At 56.9% G+C, this 17,467-nt stretch overlaps 1 protein-coding gene across 1 annotated transcript in view; it reads left to right on the forward strand.

Annotated features, from left to right (window-relative positions):
* The first annotated feature begins 6,012 nt into the window (after nucleotides 1–6,012).
* LOC123948111 (actin-85C-like) overlaps nucleotides 6,013–17,467 on the forward strand; it is a 23,202-nt gene continuing 11,747 nt past the window's right edge. The window contains exons 1-4 of the mRNA XM_046014581.1: nucleotides 6,013–6,126; nucleotides 7,807–7,935; nucleotides 10,930–11,040; nucleotides 14,913–14,997. Of these exons, the coding sequence (XP_045870537.1) occupies nucleotides 6,013–6,126; nucleotides 7,807–7,935; nucleotides 10,930–11,040; nucleotides 14,913–14,997 (439 nt within the window). The remainder of the gene's footprint in view (nucleotides 6,127–7,806; nucleotides 7,936–10,929; nucleotides 11,041–14,912; nucleotides 14,998–17,467) is intronic.

The following is a 17,467-nucleotide window of genomic DNA, read 5'->3' on the forward strand; positions in this document are numbered from 1 at the left end:
CAGGGGTTTTCTGTTTTCTCGATGTGAAAACTGGAATAAATCTAGAGGAACCGAGACAAGCTGGTCATTTCATGTGGACTTTGCTCCCGAAATATGCAGGCTTGGTTTTGTTCTGATTTTGTACCACAGAAGTGCTCTGGGCATCTTGTGATGCCTTTTGTAAATGGTCCGTTCGTTCCGGAAGGGTCCGGGGACGCCTCGACTTCCTTCTCCGAAGCCCCCGAGCCGCTCCTGTGATGCCTCTGTTCAGTCAGGCTCCTGGGGGCTGCAGGGCTTTGCTGGGTGACTCTGAGCTAGTCCCAAATCTTGCTGAGGGCAGATGGAATTAGGGCAGTAAGGCTGCAAGGCAATTACGACTTCCCAAGAGCCTGGGGGAGAGAACAAGAGGAAATGCGTTTCAAGCCGGGACTCAGCAATCACACCCCACTTCTGGAATCCAAGGTGGTCGTCTATGGTGTCTTGCCTTGAAACAGTGGACGTCAGAATCGCCCAGACGGTTTCTAAAAATGAGATTGCCGGCCCGATGCCCAGCATTTCTGATTCCGTACATGGGGGGGTGAGGACAGAGGTGCTGCATTTCTAATGAGTGAAGTGAATCCTGCTAGGCTGGGGCCATGCTCTGAGAACTCTTGTCCTACTGTGGAGGAAATTCAGTCCTGACCAAGGGTTGTCAAACGTTCTCTGTACGTGGTCACGTAGTAGATATTTCAGGCTTCGTGGCAACCTGGTCTCAACTGCTTAGCTCTGCTGCGAAGCTCCCAAAGGAGTCACAGGCGGTATGTAAGCGAACGAGCATGGCTGTGTACCAATAAAACTTTATTTACAAAACAGTTCGTGGGCCAGATCTAGCTCACGGACTGCAGTTTGCCAAGCCCTGGTTTAGACCATCACTATGTGACTTCTGATAATGTCCTTCGCTTCTCTGTGTTGTCTGTGTACTGTGTATCGGTGAGCCGGTGGCTGTGAGCCCGTCGACAGCAGTGAGCCCGTCACAGAGGGTGTGGGAAGGACCCTTTGTTTAGAAAACACAGACGTGAGGCAGAGTGTATCAGTCAGCGCTTGCTACATGACAAGTGTGCCCAGACTGGCTTATGGCAACAACTGTCTCATTATTATTCATTAGTCTGCGGGTCGGCCTGGTGAGTGTTCTGATCTGGCCTCTCTGGTGCACTGGGGGCCACCTAGGAGGTCACCTGCTGCTGGGTGATTGGAGAGGGCAGGCCACACCTGTCTGGCAGGTGGTGGGCGGTTGGCTGGTCTCTTCCGCATGGTCGTCAGGACAGCAAGACGGGGGCCACAGGGCTTCTTGATGGATTTACCTGCCTCCACCACACGCTGCAAATCCAGCGCAGATTTAAGAGCAGGAAAGTGGGCTCGCCTTTGTAACAAGGGAAGCTGAGAAGAACGGACGGCTGTTCACAAATCAGGGCTCAGACGGAGAGGTGGGATAGTTGCGTGGGGTTAAGTTTCTCTGCAGCATTCAGGAGAGGGAGATCTTACCCTACTCCCCTACGCCTGAGTCCTCATCGGAAAGTCGAGAGTGGGGACCCCCAGCCCCACGGCGGTGCTGGGAGGCTTACAGGTGCTCACTTAGACCTGCGTCCTGCACGAGCAAGTCCTCTCCGTGTGGTGGCTGGTGTTAACATCTCAGCGAACCCCACGGATACGATAGCAGCGGGGGCAGAAAGCATCGAAGACCCATTGGAACGTGCCTCTCACGCACTTCTCCAAGGACTGCCCAGCCCACCCCCGTCGCTGCGTTTTGTCTCCTCTGCTCCCCTGCCTGGAATCCGGCCAGGTCCTCCGAAGCCAGCTCACAATGTTGCCTCCTATTTACAGCCCTCATCATGATGAGCCGAAGTAAATTAAAAACAAACAAACACGGATGTGTTTCCCCTCTCCGCTGGAAACTCCTCGAAAGAGGAACCCGGGTCTGGCCCCACGCCAGAAGTCGCGTCTACAAGAACAGCCAGTCACAACCCCGTGTAGTCATCCGGGCCTGTTTCTCCCCACTTCTGGTTCGACACCTTGGAAGCCAGCCAGGGGGATTTCCCCGAAAGGAAGGACTTTTAACAGGAAGTGCGTGAGCACGGCATTCACTTCCCTTCCAGCTCTGCGTGGCCTCGTGGCGGGGACATCACCGCGGGGAGCTTGGTGTCGTTTTCTTAAGAAAAACAGATAGGAGGGGCGCCTGGGTTGCCCAGTGGGTTAAGCCGCTGCCTTCAGCTCAGGTCATGACCCCAGGGTCCTGGGATCGAGTCTCGCATTGGGCTCCTTGCTCGGTGGGGAGCCTGCTTCTCCCTCTCCCTCTGCCTGCCTCTCTGCCTACTTGTGATCTCTGTCTGACAAATAAATAAATAAAATCTTAAAACAAGAAAAAAAAGAAGAGAAAAGAAAACCAGACAGGAGCCGCTCTCCCCATCCTGTTTTCCATGAGAACGAGCCCCATCCCAAGGCGTCAGGGATGGTTCGGCTCCGTGGGGGGAGGGGAGAGAGGAGGGCTTCCCCGGAGCTTCTCCTGCACCGGCTCAGGCAGCGTTCTGAGTCGGGGTCCCAGCGCCCGTAAGGGTTCCACCGTGTATTACTAGAAAAGGGAGCCGGGGTTCCGGAAAGTGTGCAGAGCAGCAGACCCAACGAAGCTCTTCTCTAAGGATCATCTTGAGACGGACTCCCCCTTAGCAGAAGGACTGGGTGAAGACATGGTCGTCTGAGCTCAGAGGTGTCCGAAACGAGGATAGAAACGTGTCTGTCTGTCTGCGCGTCTGTCCGTGCACTTGTGTATCTCCGTGCACATCTGTGTGTCCGTCCACACCACGACACACGCAGGTCCCCACAAGCACTTCAGCCTACTGACTCGTCTCCCGTTCTAGACCCCGCCCCACCTACCCCGTCCTCCCTCATCTGGGCAGTTAAAATCACTCAAAATATCCTGAGCTTAAGTCCTTGACATTCTCATCAAGGTCACCGTCTACGTGTGTACAGCACTTTACTGTTTATAAAACCTGAGTTTTACACGAATGTGTTTCTCTCTGGTCCCACTCAAGCGGGCGAGGGACCCATCAGGCACACCAAGGTCACAGCAGGAAGAACGTCCACGGTGGAGGGAGGCGGGCGGTCCGTCCCAGGACCCCACGCTGCCGTTCAGACCACGTTGGTCTGACTTGATCGAGGAAGTTCACGGCTCAGCTCAGAACCCATATCCCAGATCGCAGTGGGGGGGGACATTGTCAGCGACGTAACTGTTCGGGGAGCTGCCTTCAAGAATCAGAGCCACCCTGATCGGTCTCCAGGCCCCGTCCCTCCAGACTGCCTGCTGGGCTTTATCTGCCCACATTTGACCTTCATTTCAGGAAAGGTCAGAGCTCACTCGCTGGAATGACTGGGCTCTCCCACAGGGCCTGGGGTCAGGACACGGGGCCAAGAGCACGTCCTCCCTGTCGCCTGAGATGAAGGTGGCCCCCTCGGGCAGCTCCGCACACTCCCTGGGGGATGGCGCGGAACACCGCAGCCCAAGAAACTGGGGATCGTTGTGGGGATTATTGTTTAGAAATGCAACGTGTGGGGCGCCTGGGGGGGCTCAGTGGGTTAAGCCTCTGCCTTCGGCTCAGGTCATGATCTCAGGGTCCTGGGATTGAGCCCCGCATCGGGCTCTCTGCTCAGTGGGGAACCTGCTGCCTCCTCTCTCTCTGCCTGCCTCACTGCCTAATTGTGATCTCTCTCTGTCAAATAAATAAATAAAATCTTAAAAAAATTAAAAAAATAAGTAAACGTGCAACAGTTTTCCATGACATTTAGTTTCCAGGTCACAACCGAATACGAGACGATGATTGTTACCGTGGGTGGAACAAACCGAGTGGACCGGGCATGGCTCTGGTTTCCCAACACCCACGGGGCTTGCGGCACCGTCCGCGTACGCCAGACAGAAAGCCGAGCTCAGCAGTAAGTGCTCGCGGGTTTGGCCTGACCTGAGCACCTGTGGGCTTGTGACCGGCCCCGCTCTCAGCTCAGCGAGTCTCTCCCGGCCAAGTGAGATCTGCCGGCACGTGCAGACTCTGGCCCTCAGCGGAGAAGGAGCTACAACCTTCAGGAAAAGTTAAAAGAAAATGTACAGTTGAATGAGAATGGACCGTGTTCTTTCCAACAGCATATAACAGCTAGTGATGGGAAGAGAAAGCGGCAGAATGAAGGGATTAATAGTGACCACGTTGGAAAGGCCTGGCCTTTCTCTGGGCTGCGGGCCACGTCTCAGCCGAGGCTTGAGAAGGGCCAGGAAGATGGGGAGGGACCCCCTTTCTCACGGTGGCAGGGGCCAGCGGACCTGGCCCCGTCCTGTGGCTGCAGGAAGAAGTTGCCACACACTGGGGGACTCCCAACGGCAAGAATGCACTCTGTCCCCGTCCCAGGCCCTGGCAGTCCGAGATGACTGTGAGGACAGGGCTGGTCGCTTCTGAGGGCAGAAGTCAAATCTGCTCTGGGCGTCTTTCCCAGCCTCCAGCCCTGTCAGCGCTTTTGGGCGTCCCTGGACTCGCGGACAGATCACTCCAGTCTGTAAAGACCGTATTTCCAAAGGTGCTGGGAGTCAGGACACCCACATGCCTCCTTCTGGGGGACACTAACCCACAACATCCCTCATGGGGACTTCCCCTCCGCGACGGCCTCACACGGGCGTGCTGTTGCTGCCGTGGGTTTTGGAGAGGTCAAGAACGCCATCCCGGGCCATCAGGGGCGTTTAACCGAGGAACGCCTGGTGGACGTGGCCAGGCGTGAGCAGGGCCAGCTGCTTCCACACACGCTGGTGTGACCACGGCGTCCCACGGAAAGGGGAGACCAGTCTGCCAGAGTCTGAGCATTTGCCAGTCGGGCATGGTTAAGTCGTCCTGGGCTGGCGTGGGGCTCTGCGCTCAGAGACCGCGTGCACCAGGTGGTACCCGGTGACTCGGGAATGCCCATCACTTCAAGGAAAAAGCCCACCACAAAACCACAGATAAAAACTCCGCTCTGTGATAGATGGAACGTGTGTGCTTCGTGAGGACGCAGCTCTGAGCATTCCGCTGCCCCTGGGGTCCCGCCCCCATGGCTGTTCTCGGGCACGGGAGAAGAAGGGACCCCGTGTGGTTGGCAAGGACGGCAAGGGCAAGCACCCCGTGTTCGCGACGGCTGTGGGCGATTCGTAGGGTCTGGGAAGTGCTTTCTCCTCCCCCACACTGAGCTCTTATTGCCACAATGAATGTATATACAGACGTTCTCTACCCGAAAAGTAATGAAAATCGCCTTGAAAGGACAAAAATATTTGTGATGGTAAAGGTCTCGTTAAAATGCTGTATTCCAAAGAGAGAATGGATTTGGTTATTCTGAGGGTAATCAGTTTTCAAATCCAGCAGATGATAGATCTGCACTGACTATCGGAACGTAACAGGGCAGCTGCCAGTGCTGGGGGGGCCCGTGACTTTCTTCTCTCCCCTTCTCCTGCTTTCCAGACCTGCAGAGACGGAAGGGAGATGTCTGGAAGCAAAGGGAGGGGAGGGGTAGGTTTCACCCTGGGGCCAGGAGCCCAGCAGGGTCTCTGGGAGAGGTGGGATCTCGGGGTGGGGGGCACAGGGAGAGCCGGCAGTGACCACCAGGGCCACCGGCTCCTCCCGGGGTCTCCCTGCCCAAAGCCTCTGGCTCAGTGAATGGGAAAGGAGGCGCCCCGTGAAGCAGGTCATGGACTGTGCCAGAAACCAGCAGAGGCCGAGTCCCAGCGGGAGCTCTGTAGCCCGGGAGCCGGCCCCCCAGCCCTGCCTTCCCAGGCAGCCGCCCGCACACCATGGTGGATACCTGCCCTCAGCACCCGGACCGTGGCTTGGCCCCGGCGGGGCCCCGCGCTAGGTTTAGAGAGACGCCCGCCGTGCCATGAGGGAGGAACCTGTGTCCACCCTAGCCCAGCCCCTGCCCCTCGGTCAAGCACCTCGCAAATGGCACGAATGACCATGTTGTGTCTCCCGCAGCCCCGCCCGGGTCGCACACGACGCCATGAACGTGCCTCTCGTCTGTGACTACGGCTCAGGCTTCAGCAAGGTGGGCTTCTCGGGCACAGAGGCCCCCCGGGCCGTGTTCCCCACCATCCTCGGGAAACTTCGACACAACGTGAGTGGCCTCGACCTCGGGGGTGCCCAGTGCCACAGTCAGTCCCTCTGTTGCAATCCTTGGCGTGGCACCTCTTGCCCCGGCAGGTGTGATCATTTGCTCTGCGGGCCAAGAGCTGGCTGTTGCACCACAGCCCCGGGGGAGGAAAAACTCCTTGTTCACCGTGCAAGGAGTGGGAGGCGGGACTAGACACAACAGAGGCCGCACATAGGATCAAGCATAAAGTCTCAGGGAGAAAGACCAGATTCCTTGCAGGGTAGGCACGCGTGACCACAGTGGATTTCCAGTGCAGAAAACGACCCACCTGCACCTCGGGGCCGGGGTTGTTTGGCTTTGGGTCCTGTGAACCCCTCGGCTGCCACCCTCCCAGGCCTTGGGGCCCGCCCCTGGGCAGCAGGAGGTGAGTTTCTGTCTCTAAGAGGAGTCCGCATGCGATGGGATGCTCCGGGGGACTTGCGGCTCCCCGGCCCCTCCCCTGCCCTCCAGGCCGGTGGCAGGCTGGACATGAGACCCCTCGAGGGAGCCCCACGGCCACGGAGAGGCAGACCCACAGGCTGCCGCAAGCCCAGAAAATGTCCGAGGCGGGCCAGCAGGGAAAAGCCTGTCCTTTCTTGTTCCAAATTCATTCCCATCAGTGGCCTCCTTGAGTCGCTCCCCGACAGCACCGTCTAGGGGAGCGTGGGACGGCGGACGTCGTCGCCATCTGACAGAGAGGAGACGGAGCTCAGAGCAGGCCTGGGTCCCCTGGCTAGTGCTTCTCCCCCAGCCCAAGCCCTTCTGCCTGAAAGAGGAAACCGCACCACGAGAGGTGGGTGCACGTGAGCTGTGGCCACCTCCAAAATGGGCCCCTCCCTGAAACCCATCCCACCTGAGAGCACCGCGGGACCGCAGCCCGATGCCGAGGCCACGCTCCCTGCGGGACGCTCTTCGCCAACACCGGAGTGTGGCAGGGACGCCCCGACAGACCCCTTTCTGGGGAACGTGGGGCTCCTGGCAGGAGTGACCAGTTAGCGTTCCCGGCCACCGTGCTAACCCTCACAGCCTTCTAGAATGCACATCCCGCACCCTCTACTGAGACCGGGCTCGGACCTAGAGCCATCCCGCTGCCTGTCCCAGGCCCGGCAGGCACCGTCCGTGTTTCCCCTCACAAAGGCATGTTCCCTGCTACGATCCGCGCTTTTCATCCTGGGCTGGTGTCTGCTTCTTGGTCAACGCAGACTTACACATGGCCCGACGGTCACCCCCCTGCTGAGGACAGAATAAGTGGTTTCCTCGGCCATGAACGCCGCCGGGTCCGTCTTCCTCAACAATCACGAAGTCAGTGAACCCGCAGACTCTCCCCCTGCCAATTTTCCAGAGCACGGGTAGAAGCTGGTGTCCCTCCCAACCCCTTCCCTTCCTCCGCAGCCTCCCCCCCCCCACTCAGGTGACGCCCCCGCAAAGCGGATAAGGCGAGCGTCCTTGGGGGCACTCCTACCTTGCAGATCATTTGCTAAAACCTCTTAGGGGCATCTTGAAATTGTGTTCAGGCTTGAGGCCACGGCAGCCAGTGCTGTGACCTGGAACGGCCCCCCGTGGGACATCAGGGCTCCGAGGCCCTACGCACGTGCAGCAGTGCAGGGGCGCTGCGTGGAGGGAGCCGCTCTTGACGGCCCATCTGTCCTGGCCTGTGTCTTTCAGAATCTGTTGGTGGGGATGGAAGAGGACGACTGGTTCATCGGAGACGAGGCTCAGAAAAGGCGAGGGGAGCTTAACCTGCAGTATCCCGTCTCCCGGGCGACCATCACTAACTGGGACGACATGGAGAAGGTGGGCTCAGCTTCTGTGGCAGGGGGACGAGCTCCAGGACATTCGGTGGCGTTTCCGCTGCCCTGGAGCCTGGGGAGGGGAGTGTCCCGGCCTCCGGGGCTCTCTCCGTCCCTGCAGCTACTACATCATGCTCCTGACCACACGGGTTGGGGAGTCAGACCCCCGAGCCTGAATCCTGTCTCCGTGACTTACTATCTGTGTCATTTTGGGAAAGGAACCCTCCTCCCTGGCCCTGTGTTTCCTTATCTGTAAGAAAGGGGTCTAATTCTTCCTTGCGCATCACACTCGTGCCAGGATTAAAGGAATAATGGACAAGGAATCCCTGCTCCACTCCACACCTAGGACGGCCATTTAAAAAACAGCAACAATAGAAAATGGCAAGTGGCGGCCTCAGGACCTTGTGCACGGCTGGTGGGAATGTAAAACGGTGCAGCCTCTGTGGGACACTGTATGGTGGTTCTTCCAAAAGCTAAAGGACTGAAAACAAGGACAGGAAGAGACATCTTCATACCCATGGTCAGTGCGGTGTTACTCACCACAGCCAAGACACGGGAACAAGCCAGGTGCCTGTTGGCAGACGGACGGGTGGACGGGCTGGATACGTACGGCAGACTATCACTCAGCCTTGAAAAGGAAGGACGTTTGGACACCGGCGACAACATGGCTGGACCTCGATGCGACGCTCCGTGAAATAAGCCGGACAAAAAAAGGACAAACGCCGTGCGATCCCACCCTTAGTCGGCAGATTCATAGAAAAAGAAAGCAGGACGGTGGGTGCCGGGGGCTGGGGGAGCGGGTATGGGGGGTTAGGGCTTAAGGGGGACAGAGTTCTAGTCGAGCACCGTAAGAAACTCCTGGAGACAGAAGGTGGCAACGGTCACGTGGCCATGGGAAGTGCTTCATGCCGGGGAAGCGTACACTTCCTCAAACGGTCAGATCGACAGATTTTATGGTATGTGCATTTTACTGTAAGAATAAAACGCCTTAGTCTGGCACAGTACGCGTGTAATGAGTGTGGCTATTTGGACCACTCTGTCTCAGGATCTGAAGGTTCTGATCCGGGTCTCCGTCTATGGTTGAAGCTCGCGTGCTCCCTGGGAAGAGAGATTAACTTTCTGTGCCTCATAACAAGCCACCCCGAAACTCAGAGGCTTAAAACACTGATGGCCGCCTAGTACCTCTCACGGTTGCTGTGGGTCAGGAATTCAGCAGTAGCTCTGTTGGGTGGTTCTGGCTTGGGGGTCCCTCGTGAGGCAGCAGTCAGGGCTCGCATGGGACCCCTGCATCTGAAGGCTCGACCGGGGCCGGAGAAGACGTGACCAAGGTGGCGTTCCGTGCTGCCGGGAAGGTGGTGCTCCTTGGGGATGCTTTGCAGGGCCACTTGAATGTCCTCACGGCCCAGTGGTTGGCCTCCCACAGAGGGAACGATCGAGTGGGTCGACATGAAGGCTCAACAGCTGTACGCCACAGCCCTGAAGGCCACATGCCCTCGCTTCTGCCGTACTCTCTAGGTGACACAAGCCAGCCCTGGTCCGGCAGGGGCTGGATGTCGGGAGGCGTGTGTCCCTGGGGGCCGTCTTGGAGGGTGGTTGTGGGAGGGTCTCTCCCAGACGCTCTTCCTATCTGCGCATCTGAGGTGGCGGCTGTGGGCGTGCAGCCCTCCAGGAGTGTGCGGGGATGCAGAAACTGAAGCGGTGTAGACACGTCTGGAGTGTGTAGCCCACCAGCTCGTGGGACCCCGGCCACCTGGGCTGTGGCTTCCACCCATCCTTCCCCACCCTGTCCCATCGCTGAGCCCTATAGAACGGACGTCCAGCGCATCTTCAGCTGGTTCCGGCCCTTGGTTCTGTTCTGGCCCAAATACCAGGATCATTGCAACGATCCTCCCCGTGGGGCCCCTCCTCCTACCTCGCCCTTCAGTTCACCCCCACACAGCACGCTGAGCGCCCCTCCTCCATCTGATCCTGCCACGTCCCTGCTCCCGTCCGTCAGCGGCTAGATGTCCAGCCACGAGCCCACCCCTCTGGCTGTTGCTGTTTGGCCAGGCGCCATCTTATTTGTGCTTCGTGGCCCGGCCCCAGGCCCCCCTTTCCTGAGACGCTCCCCCCCTCGGAACTTCCCCCAGGGAGGGCGTCCCTCACTTCTGTTTTCAATTCTTCATGGAGCCTCCCTCCCTAGAGGCAGGCAGGACCTTCGTCCAGAGTAACTAATCGTTGCTTCCGGAACACCTACTGTGCGTCAAGCGCTCTGCTGAGTGCTATGGCCTGAACCGTGTCCCCCAGTTCCCTCCGTTGGAGTCCTGACCCCCAGCACCTCAGAATGTGACTGTATTTGGAAATGGGGTCTTAAAAGGCGCAATTAAAGTAAAATGAGGTCACTAGGATGGGACCTTATGTGATCTGACTGGGATCCTTCTAAGAAAAGGACACGAGGACACAGATGCCCACAGAAGGTCAACCCTGTGAGGACTCAGGGAGAGGACAGCTGTCCACACACAAGGACAGAGGCCTCAGGAGAACCTGGCCCGGCTGACTTCCCGCCTCCGGGGCTGGGAGACAATAATTCCTGTAGTTTAAGCCGCTTGGGCTGTGGTACTAGTCATGGCGACCACAGGAAACAAATGTCCTGTTTGGTGGTCAGTGATGTCCTCATGATCCTCCAGGAGGAAGGGAACATTTTCCATCTTCCAGATGAGGAAGCGGCTCGTAAAGCCAAGTCGCTGGCGTGGCACACGCCTGCTGCCGCGGTCCGCGCTGCCGTGCCTTGGGGCTCGTGTCCGCGCATCACTGTTTGCTCCCTCCCTGCTCAAGGACGGTGCACAGCGGAGAATCCGTGTCCTGTCCGCAGCCGTGCTGTCTTTCCTGCCGTGAACCCCACAGCGAACCCCACAGTTACGTCTGCTACTGCAGAAGCCGCTTGCAGTGTAGACAGGATCTGCCCCCCGCAGGAGCTGAGCCGGGGCTCACAACACCGTGTCGCCGTCTCTCGCCGCAGGTTTGGCATCACTCCTTCTACCAGGCGCTCTGCATCGCCCCCGAGCAGCATCCTCTGCTGGTGACTGAGCCGCCGTCAAACCCGACGTCCAGCAAGGAGAAGATGTCACAGGCAAGGGGCTGGGTGCTGGGCGGCAGGGCCGGAGAGGGAAGCGGCTCGGGCCCCCTCCTGAGCCTCGGGATGCCCTCGGGGCGTCCCCTCTCTGCTGGGGGAGAGGCAGACAGGGGACAGATCTGCCCCCTTTGACGTTAGCGATGAGCATGACGGCCACCTGGGAGAGTGCGCCAAGGGGCAGCCGTGGGTGAGGAGTTCAATGTGACTTGTTCGGTTCGACCTGACGGCTGGGCTGTGGCAGGGCAGTTCAAGTCCCGCTGCACAGATGGAGACCCGGGAGTGTCTAGGAACCAAAGTGTTAGGGCTGAGTCTGCAGGGCAGCAGGCTGGGGCACCCACAGCGTCTGACCTCAAGGCCTGACCTCGCAGCCTCACCCTGGGTCCTGCCCCTTGGGGGGCCTGCTCCGAGGTCCGACCCTGACTCCAGAGCTCCCAGCTTCCCCCGGGCCCGCTCTGCAGGAAGGGGTTGGTGGTAAGCGTGGACGGACAGCCCAGGTTGAACTGGACTGAACTTGTTCTCAGAGGTCGTCAAGGACAGACGGGTGGAAAAGGAGGGTGTCCTCCCTTAGGCTGCAGAGTCTTCCCTAGGGCTGGAGGGTGGGTCCAGGTGGGGAGGGGGCTGAGGGGCTGCTGCTGTCTGTCCAGGTTCCAGTTACAACTAATGAGGACATCCGCGAACTAATTAAGCAAGCAGCAAGTCTCCACCACCTGGCCCAGAGCCCCTGGAGCCCAGCGGCATCTCCTGCCGTGAGCAGCGACCCAGAGGGCAGGCCAGGGCCCACGCTCCCACCTGCACGCGGAGGAGGCGTGCTCCGTGGCCCAGAAACAGAGCACCGGCCATCAGGGCACAGGTGTGAGCCTGCCTCATTTCAAACAAAGCCCGGAGGGGGCCAATGAATCTTCCTCTGCACACAGACCGGGAGATCACAGAAGTGGGCCACTGCTGGGCTCCACATGGACAGGGGCACAAAGCCCACGGCCTTGAACCGGCAGGAATCCAGTCTGAGACCACATGTGCCCATCAGGGACCCAATGAGCTGGGGGAACAAGAGAGAAGCAGGGCTGTTCCCTGCAGGAGGGGGATGTGCGAATCCCAAACTGTCTTAGGTTTCTCCAGAGAATCAGAATGTGGGACACACACACACACACACACGCAGACACACACACACACGCACACGCACACACACACGCACACACAGACATAGAAAGAGACGTGGTCTAAGGGACTGGTGCCTGTGGTTATGGAGACAGACAAGCCCCAGGCTGTGCACGGTGAGTCCACAGGCTGGAGCCTTCTGGTCTAATCTGATTTTCAACTGATTGGATGAGGCCCACCCACCCTGGGAAGAGTAATAGGCATTAGCAATCTGTCCATCTAAATGTTAATATTACCCCCAAACACCCTCATAGACACCCTCGGAATGATGACTGACCACACGTCTGGGATCCCCATGCCCCAGTCAAACTGACACCTAAAATTAACCCTCGCACAAAATATTGCATGGGCCACACAGCCTGTCTCTGGCCCTTCCCCACCTCTCCTGGGCCCAGTGCCTGCCGGCCTTTCTGCCCTCACTCTCTCTGATTCACCCCCTAATTACATCACGATCCCAGCAGGAAAGCCGAGGGACCCTCACATGGGGCAGTTCTGGGGAGACTTGACTGAAAAGATTACATACAAAGGTGAGCGTACGTTTCAACACAGCGACGGGAGCTCCTGCGGAGTTCTGGGCCCGTGCTGAGGAGCCGTTGTCCCCTAAACCTGGCAGAGCCATGACTGGTTCGGAGTCCTGGAGGGCCTCTGCCAGGAGCTGTGGCCTTGGAGGGAGCTGCAGGGAGGGAGCAGGGACATCCCCTCTCCTGATTCCCTCAGACCTTCCGGGGTCCCCGTGGGTGGAACCCTGTGGGTCACCTAGGGCAGGGGAGCCTCTGACTACAGCCCAGGGCAGAGAATGATCTAGAAAGGTGGGACTTGCGTGAAGGTGGAAGGCAGCTTCCTGGAAGCTGCGGCAGCCTGAGAAGGGCAGGGCGGCTTCTCCGGGAGTAAATGCATTAGCAGGATGTCTGCGGCGAGTCCCAGCAGAGAAGCCGGTGAGGGGAGCAGCCCGCGGTACAGGGAGGAGCCGGATTCCGGCCCCGCTTTCCCAGCCTGTGTGACCTTGGGCGAATTCCTCCCCGTGGCGTCTTAATTTCCTTGTCAGAAGGATGTAACGGTCACGGAGGAGTCGATGGGCTGGAGAGTGCGTCACGGAGCTCCGTGCCCTCAAGCGTTCAGTAGGCGCTGCCTCAGTGCTCTCATTTGTACGAGGACGTCTGACCGCAGGATCCCTGAAGACCCTTCCAAGCTCTGTGACCTCCGGCCTCATGCCGGTGTGAATAGGCAGGAATCAGTCTCTGCGTGAACACGTATTTTTGCTTCTCTTGGGTAAATCCCCAAGCCCCACAGACAGCTGCCCCCAGACACGAACTCAGTGTCCCCAGCAGCGAGTCGCACACACGGGGTGGACCAGCTCCGTGCAACATTGTCTAAAATGCCGTCTTTCCTGGGTCTCGAGGTCTTTGCCAGAGGGCCGTTGATTCACCTCTTGAGCAACCCACACCCCAACCCCTTCCCTGCTGGTCTTGTCCCCCTCCAGGGCCACGGTAGACCTGCCCTACTTGCCCTAGAACTGGGTACCGAACAATGAGGGACAGTCCCCGTGCCCAAGAGCCAGTCCACAGGGATCCCTCCAAACCCAGCTAAGCACCCGCTGGCCGTCCATCAGATCTCCCTGACAGCTCCAGCTGGCTGACACCCTGTCCCGACGTGCAGCCCTTTGGTGGCCCTGCCCGACAGGCGTGGAGCTGTACCTGATATAGTTCGCTCTTCAGTTGTCCGAGGGACTGTGTGTTGGTCCCCCCATCAGAAGAACCTTGAGGGGCGCCTGGGTGGCTCAGTGGGTTAAGCCTCTGCCTTCGGCTCAGGTCATGATCTCAGGGTCCTGGGATCGAGCCCCGCATCGGGCTCTCTGCTCAGCGGGGAGCCTGCTTCTCTCCTCTCTCTCTGCCTGCCTCTCTGCCTGCTTGTGATCTCTCTCTCTCTCTCTCTCTGTGTCAAATAAATAAATCAAATAAAAAAAAGAAGAACTTCGAAGTCTTCTAGACCCCAGCGTCCCCATCTTGCGGGAGAATCAATCCCTCGTCCGCCAACTTCACGGAGGCAGTGCCCTGCCTTCCGCCCCTGCCACCACCTCCCTAACATTCTTGTCCCCTGGTCTCCCGTGTGGACGAGCTATGGACAATGTCCACACATCGGGGGATGCCATGGGCAGCCGAAGCGAGGCTGTGTCTCCCCGCCCGCGCCTTCTGCCCTGTGTGCGGTCAGTACCTAGACCGCGTTCTTGACCAAGCCGTGTGTGGACTAAGCGTGGGGTGCGCAGGTAACACACCGTAACTGGTAGTTTGCGGTTTGTATCATAAAACAAGTAAATCATCCCGTGTGCGAGCGTCGGGATTCGTGTAACGTCTGCCTGTCCTCTAGGAGCAGAGAGAACCAAAGCGCGGAGGGGGGCAACGTGACTCCACAGAGGCACTGGGAGTTCAGCATCGGCTGCGTCGTGATAACGTGGTGGCCCAGACGACCATGCCAGCCCCTCCGTCCCGTGACAGGCCGTTAGGTCTGGCCCGTGGGGTCCCGGGGAAGGATGCAAGCCCACATTACAGGCTGGGAAACAGCGCCGCAGAGCTCCTGCGCCCTGACTCCGCGTCTGGCTCTCTGGGGGAGCCAAGTGCCCCTGCAGATGGGCTCCGTGTGTCCTAGACCTAGGGGAGACCCCCCAGCTCTTCCGTCCACTGGCCTGACTGCCACTGCTTCCCGTTCCTTCTCCGCAGATCCTGTTTGAGACCTTCAACGTGCCCGCCCTGCACTTGGCCAACCAAGGAGTCCTTTCTCTCTACGCCTCCGGCCAGACCTCCGGTGAGTGGCCCTCTTGAAGCCCACGCCTGTCCCCTTCCTCCCTGCCAAATAATACATAAAGAGAAGGGTCCACAAGACGCACCCTGCGCAGCCCTCCTCCCAACGGCCCTCCCTCCCTCCTGGATAAGCCATTTGCTTCCAGTCATCTCACTTCGTTCCCGAACAGCTTTATCGAGCCGCCATCGGTGTGCAACAAAGTCAGACTGACTAAAAGGCACGCAGTGTGAGAACTTTCGGCGTGTGGACACACTCACGCTGCCGTCAGCGCAGTCAAGATAACAAAAGTATTTGACGCTCCTAAACGTTTCCCCCCACTCCCCACGCTGCCCCGCTCGGACCTGTCCTCACAGGAGCTTGCACTCTGGAATTTTGTGTAAATGCTGTGGGGTGCGCTCTCTTTTGTCTATGGCTCCCCCCCCCCGACATAATTACCTGGAGATTCGTTGGTGCTGCTGTTTGCATCCACAGTGCCTTTCTTTGTATCGCCAAAGGCCCGCACTTTGCAGATTCATTTACCTATGGATGGACATTTGGGTTCTTTCCGGTCGGGAGTGATCATAAATAGCGCTGCTGTGGATATTTGCCTACAAGTCGGGGCATGGACATTACGCTTTCATTTCACTTGGGTAAAATACCTAGAAGCCAGATGATTGGGTCAGAACGTAGGAGCACTTCAACTTTTAAAAAAATCCGCCAGGCTAGCTCCCAGCAAGACTGCACACTCGGCTAGCGTTCCGCCGGCCTCGTGAGCGTGGCGTGGCCAGTCTTCTTCGTGGGAGCCCTTCTAGCAGGTGCACAGGGCATCTCGCGGGGGTTTTGACCTGTAGCCTACTGACGAGCAGGGGCGGGGAGCATTGCTTTGGGTGCTAATTCGCCACCCCCATGTCCCCCTTGGTGAAGTGTCTGTTCACATGTTTTGCCAAATTTTCACTGAGTTCTTCATCTTTTTTTTTTTTTTTAGGATGTTATTTACTTATTTATTTGAGAGAAAGAGAACGAGCACAAGTGGGCGGGGGAGGGGACAAGCAGACTCCATGCTGAGTGCAGGGCCCGATGGGGGGCTCAGTCCCAGGACCCCCCACATCCTGACCTGAGCTGAAATCAAGAGTCGGATGCTCAACCCACTGAACGACCCAGAGGCCCCTGAGCTGTTCATCTTTGAGTTTTGAGAATTCTTTGTGTATTCCCAGTACAAGTCTCTCACCAGGGATATGTTTTACGAAGACTTGCCCCCGGTCTCTGGCTTGGCTTTTTGTTTCCTTCAGCGTGTACTTTGAAAAGCAGGAGTTTTTAATGTCCCAGAAGTCCGATTTACCCCTTTGTGTGTGTGTGTGTGGATTATGCTTTTGGTGTAATATCTAAGAAACACACGCTGAACTCAAAGCTTTTCTGCTATGATTTCTCTCGGTGTGGAATACAGATGAGTATATGGAATATGGTATGAACCAAGGGTTTTTCTGGTGCACATACAGGTCCAGTTGTTCCCACACTATTTGTTGAAAAGACCCTGCATTCTTCGCTGAATTAGCTCCATGCATTTTTGGGAAAATCAGTCGTCCATATACATGTGGGTCTAGTCCTATACTCTGTTCTGTCCTGTTGATCGGTGTGTCTCCCTGCAGGTTGATACCACGTTGTCTTGATTACTGGAGCTTAATAAGTCTTAAAATAAGATACAAGTTCTACACCTTTTGTCTCTCTCTTTTTTTAAGTAACATTTTGGCCATTCCAGGTTCCTGAATATAAATTTCAGAATCATTTTGTCAATTTCTACCAAAAAGTGTCTTTGGGTTTTAACCAGAATTTTGTTGAATTTATAGATCAGCCTGGGGAAAACGGACACCTTAACAACATTGTGTCTCCTGAGTAATAAATATGGTATATGTCCTAAGTGTTCTTAATTTCTCTTGGCAGTAATTTGTGCTCACAGTGTAAAAGTTGTAGAAATCATTCACTGGATTTGTTCTAAGTATTTCACAAATTTGATTCTATTATAAATGGTAACTTTATTTCAATTTCTAATTGTTCAGCACAAGTATGTAGAAGTACAATCGGCTTTTGCACACTGATATTGTTCCCTGGCACCCTAACTAAACTCATTTATTAGTGCTGGTAGAATTTTCTGCTTAGGCAACCATGCCGTCTGTAATTTTACTTCTTTACTTCCAAACTGGGTGCCTTTTATTGTGTGTGTGTGTGTGTGTTTTCTTGCCTCGTTGCTCTGGCTAGACTCTCCACTGCAATACTGAATCGAAGCGGTGGGAGCAGACATCCTCTTGTTCCTGACCTCAGAGGGAAGTCATTCATTCTCACCGAATGACTGAGAGCACTGTTAGCTGTAGGGTTTTCAGGGTGAGGAAGTACCCTGTATTCCGAGTTTGACGAGAGTGTTTTTCTTTTTAAATCATGAATGGATGTTGGATTTTGTCAAATGATTTTTTTCTGCCTCTACTGATAAGATCATGTGGAA

The sequence above is a fragment of the Meles meles genome, chromosome 8, assembly GCF_922984935.1.
Source record: "Meles meles chromosome 8, mMelMel3.1 paternal haplotype, whole genome shotgun sequence".
Lineage (NCBI taxonomy): Eukaryota > Metazoa > Chordata > Mammalia > Carnivora > Mustelidae > Meles > Meles meles.